We start from the raw sequence: 22750 nt of genomic DNA, 5'->3' as shown, positions 1-22750 counted from the left end.
CCTTGCTAGTTGGGATGATGGGAGTTGTAGTCCAGCCACATCTGGGGAACCACAGGTTGAGAAAGGCTGCCCTCGTGGTTGCTAAGCGGAGGTTGGGCGGCCAACCTATCAGGGATCCTGTCAGCAGGATTACCTCACAGAATCATAGAATTGTAGAGCTGGAAGGAGAACCACAAGGTTCATCTAGTCCAATATGGGAAGTTTTTTTTGTCCAACGTGGGGCTCGGACCCATCTTCGTATGGGTATCACTCCCAAATTTTATTATTCTGAAAAGGTTGCAATAAAATTTGTTTGTAAGCCAGGCATGTTCAAAGTCCGGCCTGAGGGCCTAATCCTGAGCACCTGCTGATTGAATCCAGCCCTTGTGGCAGTTTATTTCTTGTTGTAATATCCCCCAAAATGTTGGTCCTGGGGCCGCCTCTCTATCATCCACCCAGGCAAGCAAAGAGACAAGATCAGAGCTCAGGGGCACATCCACAGCCAGGACAAAACACGCAAAGAGGGTGTGAAGCAGGGATGATGATGATAATAATAATAATAATAATAATAATAATAATAATAATAATAAAAAAATTTTATTTATACCTCACCCTCCCCAGCCAAGACCGGGCTCAGGGCGGCTAACACCAGATATAAAAACAATTGATTAAAATAAAAACTGGAAAACAAGCTTAAAATACAACATTAAGATGCAGCCTCATTTCAGTAGAAACTCAAATCAAAAACTTTGGGGGGATGAAAACGTCAAATCTTCACCAAGGCCAACTATCCAGACTGGTCCTACGTGGGCCAGAAAAAGCCAGGGAAGTCCCCAGATAGGAGTTCCATCACAGAAGGAGAAAGGAAAAAGGAAAGAGGGGGAGGGGATCAAGTTGATTCCAAGCCAAAGGCCAGGAGGAACAACTGATGAGGGGGTGTGGTCTGGGGAGAGGGGCGTGGCAGTGAGGAGTTCTGAGGGGTGTGGCATGGAGAGAGGGGCGTGGCAGTGAGGAGTTCTGAGGGGTGTGGTCTGGGGAGAGGGGCGTGGCAGAGTGGAGTTCTGAGGGGTGTGGCCTGGGGAGAGGGGCGTGGCAGTGAGGATTTCTGAGGGGTGTGGCCTGGAGAGAGGGGCGTGGCAGTGAGGAGTTCTGAGGGGTGTGGCCTGAGGAAAGTACCAAGGGCCAGATAGAGAGGCCTAAACCATGGTTTGTTGGTTTATAAACCTTGGCTCACGTTAACAACAGGGAACCGCAGACCTAGGGGAGGGCCTTCCGGGCCTCTCTGTTTTTTTCTCGGGACTTCCCCTGGCCAGATTCCCACACAGACCCTGTTGCACCCCTTCCCTGAGTGCTTCTGCCGACGTGGAATATGCCCATGAACCATGCTTGTTTGGATGGAGGAAAGAGAGGAGAATTAGCCATGGTTTCGTGTCACAACATTTGCATCCCCTCTGATCCTAATTCCCTCCACTGCATGCACTGATTACTCACTTTCATCCAGCTGATGGTACAGGGAGTTCAAGCAAGCCAAGAGCACCTTGCAAGGTTTCCGAGGCAGCGACCGTGTTGACAGCAGCTTCCTTTCCTTGCACCTGCGCATGGAGCAAAGCTGCCTTTACGGTTAGTGCCTCCTGCCGGCCCGCCCTGCAGCCACGGCGTTCCCCCACCCCTCCCTGCCTGCTCCCCACCTGCAAAGAGGACTCCTTCCCAGAGTTGCTCTTTTGAAAACAGATTCCCCAGCTGCACTGATTCCCCAACAGGGAAATCTTGCACGAAGACAAACAGCAAGCGGGGAGTGAGATCCAATGTGGCCAGACTTCTGGATGAGGAGCTGGGAGAGAGCAGGGTTCGAATCCCCTCTGGGCCATGAAACTTGCTGGGCGTGACCTCAGGCCAGCCGCTCACTCTCGGCCTGCCCTACGTCACAGAGGGGGGGAAATAAGGGGGCCGTATTCCCTACCTTGAGCTCCCTGGAGGAACAGTGGGATACTAATGGAGAGACCCACAGATTTATCTATAGAGGAATGGCCGCTGAAGAACCTTGAATTAACAAAAAACAACTGTTTTAACCCATAAAGTATGATTTATACCCCAGCCAGATGGGCGGGGTATAAATAATAAATAATTATTATAAATTATTATTATTATTATGATTTTTATTTATTTGTAGCATTTATATATATATAATTTTCTTCTCCACAGAGCTCAAGATGGCCTCACGGTTCTCTTCATTTAATCCCACAACAATCTTGTGAGGTAGCTTAGGCTGAGAGGCAGGGACTTGTCCCAGGGAGTGAGCCTCGTGACCAAGTGGGGATTCAAACCCTGATCTCCTAGCACCTGGCCCGACACTCTAACCACTGCTCCACACGAAGTGGGGGGGGGCACCCTTTGCTAATTACTGTAATGCGAACGAGGGAGATCTTAAACCCTGAAAGCCATTTATATTGATGCAGATACGATTTGTGCTGATCTCTTAAAATTTAATAAAACGAACAAGTTTAAAAAGAGAGAGAAGGGGGCATAGCTGTCAAGCGTCCCTTATTTGGCAGGACAGTCCCTTATTCCAGCGCCATGTCTCGCTGATGATGTCTCTTAAATAAGCTACTGAAGGTAATGGGGCCCTTTATATGTCCAGCTGTGCTTTGTCAACAACAAGTTGTTGCTGTTTTTCTGTGTTGAATATATGCTATATGGTAATTTATGGACCTAATAGGTATCTAAAGCCATTTGCACGCAACAAAATATGTATTTTATTAAAGTAATTGTTGATCCCTCATTTTGGCTGCTGATCCCTTATTTTCAAGGCTGCTGGTCCCTTATTTTCAAATCTGTAAGTTGACAGCTATGGAAGGGGGCGGCGGGGAGTCCTTGCAAGGGGGATGGGGAGCAGGTCGCGCCCCCCCCCATCCGCTTGCGGCACTCACTGGAAGATGGTATTGGTGTCCAGATCGACGCAGATGACGTCGTGCGGCGGGTCATAGAGGTCGAAGTAGCTGGAGTGGACCCCGACGATGAAGGGCACCGGGGCGCACAGCACGTCGGCCAGGGTGAGCGGGCAGAGGGGGATGTAAGGGCACTGCCAGTGCAGCGGGAATATCATCTGGGGGGAGCAAACGCAGAGGTGAGGGCTGGGGGCCTTGGAAGGATCTGGCAGGGGAATAAAAATACGTTGCGAGGCCTAGATGGAGGAAACCGGGGGCCCATATGACCTGCACATTTAAAGCAGTGCTATCCCACTTCAAGCTTCTCTCCCCCCCAAAAAAAAAAAAATTTCTGGGAACTGTAGTTTGCTACGGGTGATGAGAATTCCCACTCACAGAGCTACAACTCCCAGAGTTTCCTGGGAAGAAGTGTTGTTAAACCCAGGCATAGGCAAACTCGGCCCTCCAGATGTTTTGGGACTGCAACTCCCATCATCCCTAGCTAACAGGACCAGTGGTCAGGGATGATGGGAGTTGTAGTCCCAAGACATCTGGAGGGCCGAGTTTGCCTACGCCTGGTTAAACCACTCTGAGTATTGAATTTTTTTTATGTGCTGTAAGCCACCCTTCACCTTTTACTTTTAACATTTTTTGAAGTTCTAAATAAATATCATTCCAGAAGGCTTGGATCTTTTTACACACCCACCACATATGAGACATGGTACCGCATGTTTCTCCACATCACCAGCAGGTATTGGGGATGCTTCTATACATTTTTGATAGTTTCCAGGGGTCAAATACCAACGATATAACATTTTTAAAAGGTTGTCCCTTAGAGTATAAAAAAGGTAAAGGACCCCTGACAGTTAAGTCCAGCCGCGAAAGACTCTGGGGTTGCGGTGCTCATCTTGCTTTCAGGCCGAGGGAGCCGGCGTTTGTCCGCAGACCGTATTTCCAGGTCATGTGGCCAGCATGACTAAGCTGCTTCTGGCGAACCAGAGCAGCGCACGGAAAGGCCTGCTGGGGCGGTACCTATTTATCTACTTGCACTTTGACGTGCTTTCGAACTGCTAGGTTGGCAGGAGCAGGGACCGAGCAACGGGAGATCAACCCGCCGCGGGGATTCGAACCTGCCGACCTTCTGATTGGCAAGCCCAAGAGGCTCGCTGCTTTAGCACACCGTAAATTTCCAGTTTACTTTCCGTAAGTTTTCCCACCCACCCCTCCCACTAGATGTCAAAGAGAAGAACAACTGCCAGACTTTTAGAAGACATCTGAAGGCAGCCCTGTTTAGGGAAGCTTTTAATGTTTAACAGACCACTGTATTTTAATACTTTGTTGGATGCTGCCCAGAGTGGCTGGGGAAACCCAGCCAGATGGGCAGGGAATAAATTATAAATTCTATTCTATTCTATTCTATTCTATTCTATTCTATTCTATTCTATTCTATTCTATTCTTTCCATTGGCTCATATCTATGTTATGGCCGAAGTCTTGGGCCGGCCCATTTAATCATGGTTGAATTCTTGAGGGGAAGAATATAGTGGTTGAAACCAGCATCATAGAGCTTTAAAGGTATGGGGTGAATGTGGGTTTTCTGCCTGTCAAGGTCTCTGGCTCCACCTCTTACTGGCTTTGCCTACTGCTGCCCCCCTGTCTTCCGCCCCACCTGAACCCCAAAGGCCCCCCAGGAGCCCCGACTCACAGAGACCAAGGCTTCGCCCACGCTGGTCAAGACGTCCGGCCGCAGGGAGTGGATGAGCAGCTTCTGCTCCGTCAGCACCGCCACTAGGAGGGCCACGGCGTTTTCGGGACCCAGTGTCTGCAGCAGGGTGAGGAAGCTGGCACCACTGTAAGGAAAGAAGGTCTTGGTCGGTGAAAAGCCAACCCGGAGCGGTACCTATTTATCTACTTGCACTTTGACGTGCTTTCGAACTGCTAGGTTGGCAGGAGCAGGGACTGAGTAACGGGAGCTCACCCCGTCGTGGGGATTTGAACCACCAACCTTCTGATCGGCAAGTTCTAGTCTCTGTGGTTTAACCCACAGCGCCACCCGTGTTCCACATGTCTAGGATAGGCTTGCCTTAAAGCATTCCTAAGCAGGCACTGAAAGAAATCTAGGAAAGGTGCTTGTCAATAGGCAGGGAGTTCTAAGGTTTCATAGAATCATAGAATCATAGAGTTGGAAGAGACCACAAGGGCCATCGAGTCCAACCCCCTGCCAAGCAGGAAACACCATCAGAGCACTCCTGACATATGGTTGTCAAGCCTCTGCTTAAAGACCTCCAAAGGAGGAGACTCCACCACACTCCTTGGCAGCAAATTCCACTGTCAAACAGCTCTTACTGTCAGGAAGTTCTTCCTAATGTTTAGGTGGAATCTTCTTTCTTGTAGTTTGGATCCATTGCTCTGTGTCCGCTTCTCTGGAGCAGCAGAAAACAACCTTTCTCCCTCCTCTATGTGACATCCTTTTATATATTTGAACATGGCTATCATATCACCCCCTAACCTCCTCTTCTCCAGGCTAAACATGCCCAGCTCCCTTAGCCGTTCCTCATAAGGCATCGTTTCCATCGTTCACAGTTTGTGTGCTGCCACGATGATATATCAATTTATTATAAACACAGAGTGGTATTTCGTGGCACCTGCAACAGTCCCAGTTCTTCAGATTGCAGTGGTCAAGTAGGCATGCATGGGATAAATCGACCTCACAGGTAAACTCATCCCAAGCTGTTTATATACTAAGAGTTACACTTTGAACATGGTCCCGCATCAGCCAGACCGTAGTTTCACGTGACACGCTGGTCCAGGCAGAAGTTCCCTTGGGCGAAACTTCTAGCTAGCAGCAGATCTAATAACTTCAGAAGAGCATACCTGAGTGGCAGAGGAGATGAAACAGGCTGGCACAGGAGCATGTTATCGTAGGAAGACATCTGGACAGGCAAAAAGAAGGGAGAGGGGAGAAAACACAGCTTGAGATACAGCCCAAACAATCAGCAGTGCAGACCAAAAGTTGTCCTATTATCAGCGCGACACTCAGATTACTGCAAAACATGCATGTCCACCAGAGGTCGGACATCGCTTCTCAATTCTTCGCCCCAGATGAACCATAATCTTCACATTCCCAGTTTCATACTGTATTTTTCGCTCTATAAGACACACTTTCCCCCTCCTAAAAAGTAAGGGGAAATGTGTGTGCATCTTATGGAGCGAATGCAGGCTGCGCAGCTATCCCAGAAGCCAGAACAGCAAGAGGAATTGCGAAAGCAGCTGCCAGCGCCCCTTCAGTGAAGCGGGAGGAGAAACAGAGCCCCTTCGCAGAGAGGGAGAGAATATTTGTTTTTCCTTGTTCTCCTCGAAAACTAGGTGCGTCTTATGGTCGGCCGTGTCTTATAGAGCAAAAAATACGGTACTTTCAATATATATCCAGCTCAGAATTTCCTATACAGGCTGGCAGCACAGCTCTCCAGGGTTTCAGACAGGGGGACAATTCCTGGTCTGACCTCGAGATGCCTGGAACCTCCTTGATGCAAGGTAGGCGGACTGACCAGCTAAGAGCTAAGGGCCTCTCTCCAAGCATCGCTCAGGGGTTGAGCAAACGGTTATCACGTAGAAGGTCGTGGCTTGACCAATGGCTCGTTCTTCAGCTGCCTGACAGACAGAGGTGTAGCGGTCTAGTGTTGCAGGGGAGTCAAAGGCCCAGTACTATTTCAGCAGCAAGATCTGTCAATTCACAGCACCCTAGAGGCACCCAACCAGCATGAAAAGGGGAGCTTTTAAGGCTCCAGGCATGGCCAAACTTGGCCCTCCAGCTGTTTTGGGACTACAGTTCCCACCATCCCTGACCACTGGTCCTGTTAGCTAGGGATGATGGGAGTTGTAGTCCCAAAACAGCTGGAGGGCCAAGTTTGGCCATGCCTGTTTTAAGCCAATGAGAAGAAGTCTCCTCACCCTTTGTACTGTTTAGAGCCAATCGGGAGAGGAAAGAGGTAAGATGGCCCCTGAGGATCGGCTCCCAGGGTCACTCTGGAGGAGTGCGGGAAGAACACCGAGCAGGAGATGTAATGTATGCTCCAAAACTAAGCATTCAGGAACACTGAAATCTCAAGGTGCTTCAGTTTCAAGAGGACGACAGGCAAGTTCCATTGTGTACAGTGGAACTTCAAGGAAAACACAACATAATAAGATATTGGAGCACTCCATATCATTGGATGTGGAGAAAATAGTAAACCTAACTGAAAGGCAAACACATGGAGATCTACATTGATTGTTCCAATACATCCCTAGTTATGAGGGCCTTTTCTGTTGTGGCTCCCCAATTGAGGAGAGAGGTTCACCTGGTGCCACCACTACATGTCTTTAGGCGCCAGGCGAAAGCATTCCTCTTTACCTAGGCCGATGGCCATCTATGACAGGCATAGGCAAACTCCGGCCCTCCAGATGTTTGGGACTACAATCCCCATCATCCCTGACCACTGGTCCTGTTAGCTAGGGATGATGGGAGTTGTAGTCCCAAACATCTGGAGGGCCGGAGTTTGCCTATTCCTGATCTATGGCCTGTGAAACCTTGGGGAAAGGACTGTTATCATGATGACTATTTTATTATTAGGCTGTCTGTTGGTATGCTTTTCATTATGTTTTTATCACTGATGCTCTGTAATGTGTTTTTATAATGTTGTGCACCGTCCTGGGACCTCCTGGGCATTATATAAATTGAAATAATATAACAATAACAACAACAAAAATAACAATGCCTATTTATGTATAATCTTAGAAGGGGGTACGGTGCCAAGGAAGTGCGGTTGTGACTATTATGAACGCAATGTGCACCTCTGAGTTTGCCACAACACTACTGCTAACACAGTGGAATTGCCCAGCTGATTCCCCGTCACCCGGGGAAGGTGCGACCTGCAACCCCTCCCCCCCCCCTGCTGCCAACAACAGGATGAGCAAAGGCTCTGGGTTCCTCCGCTTTCTGCTTACCTGAACCAGGATCCGAGGCCGCTGTGGAGATGGGAAGGGGACATTGTGCATGAAATGAGAGATGTGCCTGGAAAGAGCAATAGAGAAGTCACAGGGAAGAAGAACACCCTTCCACACACCCGCCCACACCATATAAAACCACAATCGCCATCTCTGTAACAGCAGCTTACAGGCATAGGAAGAGCTCTACTGGATCAGGCCAATGAGCCGCCTGATTCAGAAGCATTACTGCCCTCCAGCTGTGGGGGCAGAGCATAAACATTGTGGCTAGAAGCCACTGACAGCCCCCTCCTCCAGGAATTTGTCTATTCCTCTGATGGGAGGGTGTTCCACAGGGTGGGTGCCACTACCGAGAAGGCCCTTTGCCTGGTTCCCTGCTACCTCACTTCTCGCAGTGAAGGAACTGCCACAAGTCCCTCGGCGCTGGACCTCAGTGTCTGGGCTGGACGATGGGGGTGGAGATGCTCCTTCAGGTATACAGGACCGAGGCCGTTTAGGGCCTTAAAGGTCAGCACCAACACTTTGAATTGTGCTTGGAAACGTACTGGAAGCCAATGTAGGTATTTCAGGACTGGTGTTATGTGGTCTCGATGGCCACTCCCAGTCACCGTTTAGCTGCCACATTCTGGATTAGTTGTAGTTCAAAGGTACCTTCAAAGGTAGCCCCACATAGAGCGCATTCCAGTAGTCCATGCGGGAGATAAACAGAGCATGCGCCACTCTGGCGAGACATTCTGCCATCTACCATATCAGATTAGAGGAATCTGTGGCCGTTATCTAGCTAAGGTTCTGCTTACGTTTCAGGCTTTGCAACCACACACAGAGGTCCCGATCCTATCGGCCGCATCCCCAACTTACGCCTCGAGCGGAAGAACGTGAGGCCCCGAGATGCTGTAGCGGTACAGGAAAGTGAGGAATTTCCGGAAGACGTCGAAAAAGGGCCAATGGGACAGGACGCAGATGCTCTTGCGTGTCTGCACCGATTTGCTGGTGATGGGGCGCCGGTCTACGACGGTGAGGAGATTCAGCCACATGCACTGCCGCTCCGAGAGGCGTTCCCGCGGGAAGGACTCGTAGAACTGGATGGCAGCGCCGTACACCTGGGAGTGAGAGCAAGAGAAGCCAAAGAAGGGAAGGAGGAAAGTCAGAGTCCTGTGCAACCTTGGTGAAACAGTCGCTCACCTGGGGTGAGTCAGGAGTAACTCCAGGCGACCTGGAAGGGAATCTTTGGAGAACAGGGAGAATGCTTCTTCTTCTTATTGTTGTTGTCAATCTGGCCAAACAAAGGGTATTTGCCACTGTTATGTTTATAGGTGTGTTATGTGTGCGGGACAGGCTTCTGTAATAAATATTGTGGACGAGAAACATCTGCGGACTTGTTTGCCAATTGCCATGCTGTGCACACATGGTGAAGGAGCGAATGCTAGAATAATATTGATGCGAACATGAAAAATGAACGCTAACCAGAACAGCTCACTTGCTGGTCTTTTAAAGCTGCAATTTGGGGGTTCGTCTTCTAAGCCCAGTCGCCTAATACGGTAGGCAGCTCTGCGCCAGGAGAAAGCCGGCCAGCGCGGAGTGGAGCCCTCCGCCCCTGCTGCTGCTTCTGAAGCAGCAGTAGGCGGGCTCTGCGCCGGGCGGCTCTCTCCCGGCACGGAGCGGAGCCAGCCACCGCCGCCTGAGAGCCACTGCCGCAGCGGGGGGGCGGGGGGGGGGCGGGCTCCGCTCTGCCCATACCCGGTGTACAAGACGACCCCCAACTTTTTAACCTCTTTTCCCGGGTGAAGAAGAAGAAGAAGAAGAAGAAGAAGAAGAAGAAGAAGAGGAGGAGGAGGAGGAGTTTGGATTTGATATCCCGCTTTATCACTACCAGAAGGAGTCTTAAAGCGGCTAACAATCTCCTTTCCCTTCCTCCCCCACAAGAAACACTCTGTGAGGTGAGTGGGGCTGAGAGACTTCAGAGAAGTGTGACTGGCCCAAGGTCACTCAGCAGCTGCATGTGGAGGAGCGGAGAAGCGAACCCGGTTCACCAGATTACGAATCTACCACTCTGAACCACTACCCCACACTGGCTCTCTCTTATACACCGGAATCTACCGGAATTTTAACTCATGAGGTATTGCTGCAATCTGCTCTGATTGTATATTTTATCTTTATGAACGCTGTTTTTATTGTGTTATGCGAGCTGGTCTTTAACCGTAATAAATTATCTATCTATCTATCTATCTATCTATCTATCTATCTATCTATCTATCTATCACCCACCCCAGGTTCTCTGACCCAGCCCAAAAAGTAGTTCCCACCACCATGCAATCTGACTACCTTGTCTCCCGAAGCCCCGGTCAACACGAAGGTGGAGAAGACAGGAAGCTGGTATTTCGTGTCGGCCGGCCAGCTCTCGATGGTCGCCCCCATGGGCAGGCAAAAAACAGCCACGGACTCCGGCAACGGGAACGCCTCATTGTCCTCCTCTGGGTAGCGACTAAGGAGACCTGGAAGGGGAAGAGAGCCGGGTGACAGGATGGCAGTTTCTTAAAAACGATAAGTCAACACACACAGGGAGCTCAATAAGGCCCCCAAGAGCCCCATGTCCTCTGTCCGAGACATACCTGCTTGGTAAACCAGAGTGTTCCCTTTTGCCAACGCCATCTTGTAGCAGATGTAGAGGGCTGGTCCCCACTGCAGAAAAGAGATAGGCAAGAAAAGGTGGAGGAAAGCAATTGGCTGGACCACAGAAAAAGCAGCCTCAGGAACAGAGAAATCTGCCCAGACCAAGTCAAGGGTTTTTGTCCAGCTAACCTAACGTTGGCTACACTGACTGACAGCTGCTCTTCAGGGTCTTAAGAAGAGCAGAAAAAATTTCCCCGTGACCTGCTCCCTGGGTCTTCAACTGGAAACGCCAGGGGACTGATCCTGGGACCTTCTGCACTCTGTTGCCTTCCCCTACAGGAAGGTTCCAGCCCTCCTGGTTCTGAGCAATGAGATGGCTCAGTTGGCAGAGCATGAGACTATTAATCTGAGGGTTGTGGGTTCGAATCCCACATTTGGCAAAAGATTCCTGCATTGAAGGGGACTTGGATTAGATTATTCTTGTGGTCCCTTCCAACTCTATGAATACAGGACAAAAAAGCTGGGACAATTTGCCAGCTCGTTGCTCCATCCAGATCAGTACTGCGTGCACTGACTGGCAGCCACACTTCAGGATTTCAGATGGGGGGGGAGGAAGCCCCAGCCCTCCCTGAAGATGCCAGGGACCGTACCTGGAACCTCCTGGGTACGAAGCCATGAGTTCTGCCACTGCGTCAAGGCAGCACCTGAGCTCCGGTACTCACCATGCCAGCGTTGAGGTTCCGGTCCACGCGGCAGAAGGTGTGCGGGAGGCTCTCCCCTTTGCTGGGCATGATAAGGCAGATGTCGGTGATGCCCAGCGTGCTGTAGGCCTGGCTCTCGCTGGCTCGCCGGTACGTCAGGAAGGTGCGCTGGTGTCCGGGGGCCCCCGAGGCCAGGTTAGCCGAATGGCTATAGGGAGTCGTGTCGATGATTTTGTAGCCGGGCTTCGGGTGGTCCTTTCCGTCGTAGTGCACCCTAGGCAAACGGCAAAAGAGAGTGTGCGTTTCACTATGAGGAATAGGGATTGCGGGGGGTTGGACTAGATGACCCCTGGAGCCCCCTACCAACAATACGATTCTAAGGACCTGTCCTTTGCGGTACTCTCAGTTCCACGTTTTCCCTTTATTTATTGTGTTTACAGCTCCGTTTATTTTCTTAATATAATTCTTATTAAATTTCCTGTTCAAGAATTTCAAATAAACATTTTACATCCTTAAGATGTTAACGACTTCTCCTCTTTCCACGGTTCATTTTACATATCTTAAATCCCTGCATATTTTACAAAAACTATAACAATCGGTTTTCCGTTATTGCATCCATCAATTTACTCTGTTGAAGTTATCTTAACGCTGCCAGCGTTTTTAGCTGTACACAATTATTTCCCATATATTCAATAAATGTTTTCCAATCTACTTTAATGATATGTTCTCCTTGTTCTCTTATTCTATATGTCAAGTCTGCAAATTGTGCATATTCTGTCAACTTATGCTGCCATTCTTTGGTTGGGACCGCGATCGTTTTCCATTTTATAGCTCCGTTTTCCTCCAAGGAGCTCAGTGGGAAACATACCAGACAGATCTGCCAGATGCCCTGGCACTGAAAGGACATTATTGATCAGGAGAGCTTTCCACGAGCAGGGTGCCACCACTGAAAAGGCCCCGTCCCTTGTTGCCAACCTCTCTCAAGAAGGGGAGAGGGCCTCAGATGAAGATCTAATGGGGTACAGTGGTGCCTCGCAAGACGAAAATAATCCGTTCCGCGAGTCTCTTCGTCTAGCGGTTTTTTCGTCTTGTGAAGCAACCCTATTAGCGGCTTAGCGCTATTAGCGGTTTAGCGGATTAGCGGCTATTAAAGGCTTAGCGGCTAAAAGGCTATTAGCGGCTTAGCGGCTTAGAAAAAAGGGGGGGAAGTGAAAAAAAATCGGAACACTTGCAAGACGTTTTCGTCTTGCGAAGCAAGCCCATAGGGAAATTCGTCTTGCGAAGCAGCTCAAAAACGGAGAACCCTTTCGTCTAGCGGGTTTTCCGTCTTGCGAGGCATTCGTCTTGCGGGGCATCACTGTACGTGGTTTCATAAGGGGAAAGGCATTCTGAAATATATTGGGGCCCATCTCATGCATGCTGAACGCCCACATACCCAACCAACCACCCTACCTAAGGACATCAGAAGAGGCCAGGGGCTCACCAAGCCTACAATGGACAACCATTGGGAAACTCTCAAGGAGGACTCCCTGCCTTGATATTCCTAGCCACTGGTATTCAGAAGCGACAGTGGAGGCAGAACACAGCCACCTGAGACAGTAGCTGTCGATAGCTTTCTCTGTGAATTCGCAGAGTTGGAAGGGACACCCAGGGTCATCTAGTCCAACCCCCTGCAATGCAGGAATCTTTTGCCTTTTGTGGGGCTCGAACCCACATCCCTGAGATGAAGAGTATCATGCTCTCCCAACTGTCTCCCACCTATTACTATTTATTGAATTTACTGTACTTTTCTGTGTAGAAGACGAGGTTTTTTTTTACTCTAAAACAGCAGTTCTCAACCTGTGGGTCCCCAGATGTTGTTGGACTACAAATCCCATCATCCCTGAGCTCTGGCCTTGCTAGCTAGGGGATGATGGGAGTTGTAGTTCAACAACATCTGGGGATCCACAGGTTGGGAAAGGCTGCTCTAAAATAATGTTAAAAATTGGGGGGGGCATCTTATACACAGATAGTGCATATGTGAGACGGGCGATTGGTTGGGGGCGTGTTATACAAGGAAAAATGCAGTATATATCGCTTTATACCCAGGGGTCTCAGGGCGGTTCACAGAATAAAATCAAGATCTAAAACACAAAATACCTAATAAAAATAACAACAACAACAACAACACAACAGACCCTCCCCTCAAAAAAGCACCGTTTAAAAGGGCGTAAGATGTAAATCAGATCACCCAAAGGCCTGGTTAAAAAGGAACATTTTTGCCTGGTGCCTAAAGGTGTACAATGAAGGCCCTAGGCGAACTTCCCTGGGGAGAGCATTCCACAGACGGGGAGCCACTGCAGAGAAGGCCCCGTTCTCAAGTTGCCACCCTCCGGACTTCTCAAGGAGGAGGCACATGAAGGAGGGCCTCAAAGGATGATCTCAGGGTCCGGGTAGGTTCATACGGAAAGGGGCAGTCCTTGAGGTTTTGCGTTCCTGAGCCATTTAAGGCTTTATAGGTCAAAACCAGCACTTGGAATTGGGCCCGGAAACTGATCGGCAGCCAGTGCAGTCGGACCGGGATCAGTGCAATAGGCTCAAACCGTCTTGCTCCGGATTCTGCACCAGCTGAAGTTTCCGAACCCTCTTCAGAGGCAGCCCTACGTGAAACGGACTGGAGTCACCTACCCCAGCTCCACAATGGGGGGCTTGTCCCGGCCCCTCCTGTAGCAGATGTACATCTGGGGGTTGTTGAGCAGCCCGGCGTTGAGCTCCACGGGGTTCCCGGAGGTGGTGCGGTCGATGCAGGTGAAGCCGTGTGGCACCTCCTCGCCCTGCGAGCGCACGATGACGGCCACGTCCACGATGGGCTCGCTGGGCCGGGACGGGCGAGGCGGCTGGCTCTCATCCTCCAGCGGCGCCGAAGTGTCCGCCAAGCCGGCCACCACAAAGTAGTCCACCAGCTGCGGGGCCCACTCGTCCGTCATGGCGGCGGCTCACGGCATCTGCAACAGGGGAAAATGAAGAAGAGCCGCGTGAGAAGCCCCGCCTCCCGGGAAGCTCCCAGCCAATGGTGGCCTGCACAGAATGTTCGGTGGCTTGTTGCCGCGGCGAGAGACATGAAACCTGTGGAGGTAGAAGATGGCCATCGTGTACCATCGCTAGGCTTCTCCTGCATGAATTTGTCCACCGCTCTTCTAAAATAATAATACAGTCGTACCTCTGGATGCGAACGGGATCTGTTCTGGAGCCCCATTCGCCTCCTGAAGCGAACGCAACCCACGTCCACGGGTCACGATTCGCCACTTCCGCACATGCGCGTGACGTCATTTTGAGCATCTGCGCATGCGGTGAAACACAGAAGTAATGCGCTCCGTTACTTCCGGGTTGCTGTGGAGCGCAACCCGAAAATGCTCAACCCGAAGCTACTTCAACCCGAGGTATGACTGTAATAATAAAATAATAAAATAAAATTTTATTTCTATCCCACCCTCCCCAGTCGAAGCCGGGCTCAGAGCAGGTAACAACAACAAAACTAACACAGTTTACATAAAATCACAATCCATCAGTTGAAATACATTCTAAAATCAATTCATTCTAAAATCAATTCAGAATCAAATTAATGGCAACCATTGGGCTAGAGTTCCATGAGGATTACCAAAGGAGGAGGTCAGACTGTGACTTGGCCATCCAAAATGGCAGCCACCCCGCCTCCTGTGGCAGGGAGTTCCGCCGTTGAACAGATAAGAGAAGGACAGCCTTTTTTATCTGTTCTGAATCAGATGCCGCTGAGTTCTGGCGATAGGAGAGAGGGAGGGGGAATTCCCCTCTGTTGTGCGCCATTTTACAGCCTTGGGTCGTGTTCCCGTCTCTCCTAAAGCCAGAACCAGTGAAACAAACCGGCAGGGCAGCGAAATGGAAGTGTTTCAGGAGGGAAGGGTGTCAGCCGGGAGCCTCTGCCATGCCAGCGGTGACAAAAACCATCGCCACCCCCAAAGGCCCACCCAAGGCGACCGACCGATTTGGTCCGCGTTAGGGGCAGTCCTCGATTCTGCCGTCCGCACAGAATAGTGGTCTGTAGAAAGCTTCCCTAAAAGAATGAAAACCGGCGACGTGTCCTGCGGGGGTGGAAGCACCCAGGCCAGAAATGGTCCCCCACCCACAGCACCCAAAGTCTCGAGACAGACATTGGAGAAGGCCTCTGGGAAGGGTGGGGTTCCTGCCCCCTTCTCTCTCTCTGATGATTTCTAATGCAAAAAGACTGGAGATCTAAACCTAGGATACGCAATTGCGTGAACTTTTGTGACTTTTCATTAGGTGTCGTTATTTTTATTAGCGGGTGTGTGTGTGTGTGATCGTGCATTTCTGTAATTATTCAGTTTTTCAAAATTGTTTTTAACGTGTTTTAAATTGTCTCTAAAAACAATTTAAAATGTTTAAAAACGTTGTGTTTTAAATTGTTTTAGGGACGCGGGTGGCGCTGTGGTCTAAACCACTGAGCCTTAGGCTTGCCGATCAGAGGTTCGGCGGTTCGAATCCCCGTGACGGGGTGAGCTCCCGTTGCTCGGTCCCTGCTCCTAGCCACCTAGCAGTTCAAAAGCACACCAGTGCAAGTAGATAAATAGGTAACGCTCCAGCGGGAAGGTAAACGACGTTTCCATGCGCTGCTCTGGTTCGCCAGAAGCAGCTTAGTCATGCTGGCCACATGACCCGGAAGTTGTACGCCGGCTCCCTCGGCCAATAAAGCGAGATGAGCGCCGCAACCCCAGAGTCGCCCGTGACTGGACCTAACGGTCAGGGGTCCCTTTACCTTTAAATTGTCTTAACCCGGTGAAGAGTGGGGTGTACGTTATAACAACAAAATAATTCACAGCTACAGAGTATATATAGAGAGAGCGAGAGTGAAAAAGGGTTGTGTGTGGGCGTTCATATGTGTGCATATGTGTTTGTGTCTATTTGCGTGTCTATCTGGGTCTCTGAGGTTGAAAGGGGAAGGAGGAAGCGGAAGAAGGGGGTGTCAGCAGTCACGTTTCTGCTGATATGGTGGAACCCGTAGGGCGGGGGCTCTTTCGGGAGGAAACGGGTGCTGGGGCTACGGAAGCAAAGAGGAGGAACTCGGTGCAACTCACAGCTCTTAAAAAATCCCAAGAGGGACTCGCCACGGATGCCACTTCCTGCAGGCGACCTTTGTGCTAATTCTTGGGGGGTGGGGTGGCGGTGTGACAACTCTGCACATGCTCAGAGAGGGCGTGGCGGTCTGGGACACAGGGCGGTGTGGGAGGGGCCAGGGTCAAAAGTGGGCGGGACAACTGCAGGCTAGATTCTGCACTCACTCTCAGACCTCTCTCCGTCCAGCATCCAGACAAGCAAGAACACAAGCGTAAACACTGGCTATAACGTGGTTGGAATGGTTGCCCCTGGTAAGAATGCCCCCCCCAACTTCCAGATGTAGGTGACAGCAGGGAAATCACACCCTCAAACCTCCCCACAAGCAGAAAGCTAGTATAGCAGCCAGCCTTCCACCCTGATGTGCTAGCTTTCTGCTTGCAGGATATAAAATAAAAAAACCCAGTATCAGTAATTGTAGGAGCATTCAAAAGTGGTATCGCCCCCTCCCACCCACATCCTGAAGTGGTACGGTCTCATTCCACCCCTTCCAGCTTCCATGACCTTGTTCTTAGGCATATTACAGACCCAAGATCTGTGTGCCGAGAGAGAGGAAAGAGGAAGGAAGGGAGAACTCAAGAGCTTCCTGCTGCGACCGCAGTTGCAAGGCGGCACTTCTCCGCCGCAACTTGGCTGCCGGGTCAAATGACGTCAGAGCGCCGCACTGTTCTGACGCCCTCAATCCAGAAATGCTAGCGTTCACGTGCGCGGGAATTCTTCGCCTCTCATCCCATCGGAGTGATGGCTCCGACCTGGTGGAATGCTCTGTCCCATGAGATTTAACCTCCTTCTGCAGGGCCTGTAAGACAGAGCTATTCCACCTGGCTTTCAATTTGAACTTAGCCTGATCTTTTATTCCTCTTCCTTCCCTCCCTCTCCTCTTTTTATGAAGATTACCCGCTCTGGGACCCCACAGCTAATTCTCCCCTGGTCTCCTCGCTGGCCCAAATAGGACTAATTTAGCCAGCTAGCCCTGGTGATCATCTAATGTTTATTGGATGGATTTTCCCCAAATTGATTTCAGAACTTTGAATTTATTGTTATTCACACTTTAATACTGTATTTTGTGCTGTTTTTTTGTTGCATCACAATTACCGTAAGTGCTTTAAATTTGTCGTTAGCCGCCCTGAACCAGGAAGGGCGGGGTATAAATAAAAATTATTATTATATTATATTATTATTATTATTATCATTATCATTAACACACGTGGGAACCGTCCCTTTTGCGGGAACCCCACGCACCTGAACTTGGTGCCCGTCAAAGACGCCGGTTTGCCACCTCAATGAGAAATACAGCCAAGGGTCAAAAGCCCAAATAAAGAGATGCTTTTGTTGTTGTTGTTGTTGCAGGGGTGTGTGTTGGTTTTTGCAACCCCCCCTACCTTACTCCCCCTCTCACATGGCAAAAAACAGGTTTTGAGATGGCATGCATCTAAATGCATGAGTTGACAGCTTCCCTTCGCAGCTGCTCTCTCCTGTACAGAAATTGGGGGGGGGGGAGCGTGGGAAAGGTGGACCTAGATGAGCCCCCCACCCACAACTCCCCGCCTGGCTGATATCCAGCTGCTCAGGAGTTCAGCGTCCTTCCCAAATGCCCTCCAACGCAGGAGCTGGTCTCTCCTGCCTTCCCTCCAATGCTCAGCTGATTTATTTTTAGATTTGGCTGCACACACACACACAAACACGCACACACGCACACACACACACACACACACACACGACTCCCACCTCTGTCACCACCTAGCTGTGCCCACTGAACGTGATGCCCTTGCGAGGCGGCCGGTGTGGGGCTAGGGAATCATCTGCCGAGGTTGGGGGCAGTCGATTCTCCTTATTTTTCTTCTGGACGAGGCCTCGAAAGGACATACCTCCTCTGAATGCCATTAGATAGGCAGGCAGCCAATAAGTTGGATCAGGCCCACCAAGGGCTGCCCCACACTCGCTGCCCCCCAACGTACCTCTCCGCCTGTCAACTACGATCGAGGGAAGACCGGACGCACACACCGGTTTACGGCTCGGCAGCACGCGGCTCACGATCCCTCTGCCCTAAAACCGAAAGTTAAAAGCCGTTTCGCAACTCGGGTGAAAGGTCCCCTGTCCCGTTCCCCCCCCCAGGCACAGCTGTGGCGGCTTTCGCACACGCTACTCCCCTTGCGGAAGTGCCTTTTTTGTTTCTAAACAACATTTTGACCTGCGAGGAGGGGGCCCGCCAGGATTTGACGGCTGGGTCAAATCAGGGTGTGGGGTCAACTGTCCCTTTGCTTCCGCTGCCCCCTTCCAGAGAACTGCTTTCTCTCTGGTCCTCTTAAAAGGCGAAAAGTTCCGCAAAGGCCTGCCCGGACTGTACCACTTTGGGGAGGAAGAGGAGCTGAACTGTTGAACAGACAGTGGAACGGACTGCCTCTCAAAGCGGTGGGCTCTCCTGTGCCGGAGATTTTAAAACAGATTATATAATTTCAATTAACGACAACAGAGGCAGGATCTGTCAGAGATTCTTCAGCTGGGATTCCTGCATTGCAACGGGCCCTTTGCGACTCTTCGGTTCTAGGAATCTATTAATGTTCCCACGCTGCAGGCATGCATATAGAGCGGGGAAAGCCCCTGCATGCAGAAAGCTAGCAGGTCAAGGAAAAGGCTTGGCAAGCACTGAACGCGGGAGGGAGGGAGCACCCGGCAGGCCAGTTGATGCCCTGCAAAGCTGCTGTTTCTACTCTGCTTCTGACAACCGTCCCCCATCCATTCCCCCCAAAGACAAAAAAAAACCTACCCAGCGCAACAACAGGAAACAGCAGGAGACGGATGTTCCTGGTTCGCTTTTTCCATTCGCCAGATTGCTGTCGAAAGCACCACTCAAAGTCTTTGGCTGAGCTCCCTTCTCACGGGACCTCAGGAAAATGCATGAAACAGAGTCAGGCCAGTAGCCCACCTAGCTCAATATTGCATACACTGGCTGGCAGCGCCTTTCCAAGGCAGCTCTCTCTCCCAGCCCGGCCTGGAGATGTTGGAGCCTGAGACCTCCTGCATGAGGAGCTCTCCACACTGAACTGCAGCCTCCGTCTCAAAAAAGCAACGCAAGGTACTAGTCCTCATGAATCTGAGCAAAAGAATGTATAGGGAGCTGCCCTGCAGGAAGCCAGGTGATTGAGCCACGTCACGCAGTACTGTATACACTGACTGGCAGCAGCTCTCCAGGATTTTGGGGGAAATTTCTGCCTGGAGACACCGGGAATTGAAGACTTTCTGCCAGCAAAGCAGGGGCTCAAGCACTGAGCTAAGGTGCCTTCTGCAAACAGCAGCGGCGCTGCCAGGTCCTCAAAAGCCTCAGGGTGCAAGCAAAAACATCTGTAATATTTCAATATGCGCATTCATAAATATAGAGAGGGGAAAAATTAGGCCAACTTTCAGAGCGAAAGTGATCCTGGAAGAGAGTAGGGGATGGCCCATAAGCACCCCCAGACTACAGGGTGGGGAAGCGTTCTTGGCCCGAGGGCCACAATCCTTTCTAAGCAACGTTCTGGAGGCCACACGCCACGGGTGGGCAGAGTAACAGCTCCATATTACAGGCTACATTCTAGGCAGGGGGCGGTGCTAATAGGCAGGGAGGGGGCGTGGCTTAGGGAGGGGTGTGGCCTGAGAAGGTTCCCGAGGTCCGGAGAGGGGATCCAGAGGGCCGCATCCAGCCTTCAACGGCCCCTCTCCCAGCTGTAACAACCCTCCTGAACAGGGAGCGAGCCGTCCGACGCAGAGAAGCACTCGCCCAGCAGGGATGTGGCTTCCGACAGGGGCGACTTGCTGCAGGATCCGGCCCTTCGAAGTCTCGGGACTGTAGGCGTGATAATCACACTGCTGAAAGCGGGGGGGGGGGGGCAGCCAGCGGAGGAACACTCAGTGCCGCCTTCCAACTCAGGAAGGGAGCGAAGAATTTGCACTTCCCGTCTGCGGTGCCAGGATGAGGGCAGAGAAAGTGAGGGAGAAGGGAGGAAGCGAAAACTCCCAGAGCTCTGGGAAAGGGAAGTGTGACCGGAGAAGACCGGGGTGGGAGACACCCTCTTTGAGCAGAAGCCAGGGAGGGGGAAGAAACTGGGAAGTCCCGGTTCTGCTTCTTGCTGAGCAGAGGGCGAACGGAAGGCTCCCTCGCGCCCAGAGAGAAAGCAGGATCCTGCGAACGCAAAAGAGGGCTGAATCGCGCCTTGCAAAGTGCTGAAGGGAGCCCATCAACACAGCGTCCTGTCCTCACAGCGGACAATTGCCCCTAAGGACCCACGATAGACTGACTCTGGACCTGGAGGTTCTACATGAGAGTCCTATAGCTGGATCAGGCCAAGCAGCCAAGAACTCCACAAACAGGCAGTGTTCGAAATTAGCCAGGCGCTAGGCGCATTTTGGACGCGGGTGGCCCTATGGGTTAAACCACAGAGCCTGGGACTTGCCGATCAGAAGGTCGGCGGTTTGTTGCTCGGTCCCTGCTCCTGCCAACCCAGCAGTTCGAAAGCACGTCAAAGTGCAAGTAGATAAATAGGTACCACTCCAGCGGGAAGGTAAATGGCATTTCCATGCGCTGCTCTGGTTCGCCAGAAGCGGCTTAGCCATGCTGGCCACATGACCCAGAAGCTGTACGCTGGCTCCCTCGGCCAATAAAGCGAGATGAGCGTCGCAACCCCAGAGTCGGCCACGACTGGACCTAATGGTCAGGGGTCCCTTTACCTTTAGGCGCATTTTGCACCTGGCTATTGTCCGCTTGTGACCAAGTTAGGATTCCTGGGCCTGACATCTCCCCCATCTGGAGGTGCAGCCCTGGGGATCGCTGGATCTTGACTGTTTTCACACACTAGCAACCCATCCTGTAGAATTCTATCCATTATATATTTTATCTGTACAATCAGAATGAATTTCAGGAACCAAAATGCTTTTTCTGTGCAGCTTGAGCAGGAGCAGTGAAAAGCCTTATAGCTAATTGTGGTCGCTTGTCTTCACTTACCTCACCCCTCTGTCCTGCTCACGGTTGTGAAGAATATCCCTGTGTTATGAATGTCACCAGTAAGAAAAAGAGGTCGCAATAGGCCCATATATATGTCCCTGTCCCTGGATCCCTGGATCACATGACTGTCCTTTCTCAAAGCTCTTAACCTCACTCAAGGCGGTCATCTGAACTAGCCAGATGTTTAACTGATCATCAATCACAGCCAGTCCGTCATTTGAAAAATAAAGACTTTAGGGTTGTCTTACCCCAAAATGTAGGCATTCAGTTTGGGGGACTGCAACCTTGGTTTAAGAAGCAACAGTGGTACCTCGGGTTACATACGCTTCAGGTTACAGACTCCGCTAACCCAGAAATAGCACCTTGGGTTAAGAACTTTGCTTCAGGATGAGAACAGAAATCGCGTGGTGGCGGCGCAGTGGCAGCAGGAGGCCCCATTAGCTAAAGTGGTGCTTCAGGTTAAGAACAGTTTCAGGTTAAGAACGGACCTCCGGAACGAATTAAGTTCTTAACCCGAGGTACCACTGTATTTGGCACCGAGCTTATATATCTGAGTTCTAACACGGCTGTTGAACCTCTTCCCTCTCAGCCGTTTGTTAGGCTGAGGCACCTGGGGAGAACCCAGAGGTTTGCAGAAGTACAAAAACCCCTTAGGAAACCACTAAGAACAACCGCCCCTGCCCTTCCTCAATCATCTTCCTCATCGTATCGTTATTAACGAAAGAAGAACATCAGAGTAACCCTTCAGGATCAGGCCCAAACCCCAGCTGGGTTAGTCATCCTGTTCTCACAGTGGCCAACCAGATCAGGTCAATGGCCTGGTCTAGTCCAGCACCGTCTTCTCACGTCCAAGTTGGTGGCCCTGCAGCAGTGAGTTCTGCAGTTTAACAACACGCTGCGCGAAGAAACCTCATCCTCTGTGAAAAGCGACCCACCTCCTTTGCTGAATTTATATTACGCCGTTCCATTTTTTTGGAATAGCTTTTATGCATTTTTTAAAATTGCATTTTATTTTTTTTAAAAAAACTTTTTCAAAAGCTGCATTTTCTGTTTGCTGCATCCCGTCTCGGAAACTCCTAGCAAAGGCATATAAATAAATGCATCTAAATGTATAGTGAATACTTATCTACTTTTTAAAAATTTCACTTATGATCTTTTTTCCTTTACCTCTTTATTTTTTCTTTGTTCTTTTTTTCTGATATCTTATCTTTCATTTCATTCCTTTATTGTGAATAGCATTTTATGGAGGTATAAATAACTGTAAATATGAAAAGAGACAAAGTATTCTCTAATTTGTTTCCTTGGTTATATGTATTTTCTTTTTCTTTTGTTGTAAATATGTATGTTTTCTAAGTTGTACTTAATAAAATTTATAAAAATTGAAAAAATAATTTAAAAAATAAAATAAATGCATCTTATGGAATAACTGAA

The 22750-nt window shown here is 50.3% G+C and overlaps 1 protein-coding gene across 4 annotated transcripts in view; it reads right to left on the bottom strand.

The window, feature by feature from the left end:
* Window positions 1-22750, bottom strand: part of DENND4B (DENN domain containing 4B) — a 52227-nt gene that overhangs the window by 25719 nt on the left and 3758 nt on the right. For 2 of the 4 annotated variants that reach the window (XM_083476938.1, XM_083476936.1), the window contains 11 exons: window positions 18300-18387; window positions 13864-14180; window positions 11218-11470; window positions 10495-10564; window positions 10208-10377; window positions 8744-8985; window positions 7886-7952; window positions 5777-5835; window positions 4608-4752; window positions 2907-3082; window positions 1471-1571 (listed from right to left, as the gene is read on the bottom strand). In XM_083476938.1, coding sequence (XP_083333064.1) covers window positions 1471-1571; window positions 2907-3082; window positions 4608-4752; window positions 5777-5835; window positions 7886-7952; window positions 8744-8985; window positions 10208-10377; window positions 10495-10564; window positions 11218-11470; window positions 13864-14162 — 1582 coding nt within the window. In that variant the 5' untranslated portion in view covers window positions 14163-14180; window positions 18300-18387. Of the gene's footprint in view, window positions 1-1470; window positions 1572-2906; window positions 3083-4607; window positions 4753-5776; window positions 5836-7885; window positions 7953-8743; window positions 8986-10207; window positions 10378-10494; window positions 10565-11217; window positions 11471-13863; window positions 14181-18299; window positions 18388-22750 lie in introns of those variants that run through there. The other 2 variants (XM_083476937.1, XM_083476935.1) reach the window with 1 other exon arrangement.

Source organism: Podarcis liolepis (assembly GCF_965112155.1).
Source record: "Podarcis liolepis genome assembly, chromosome: 15".
Classification (NCBI taxonomy): domain Eukaryota; kingdom Metazoa; phylum Chordata; class Lepidosauria; order Squamata; family Lacertidae; genus Podarcis; species Podarcis liolepis.
The sequence above is the reverse complement of the archived record's forward strand: the minus strand, read 5'-3'. Positions and strand labels throughout refer to the sequence as shown.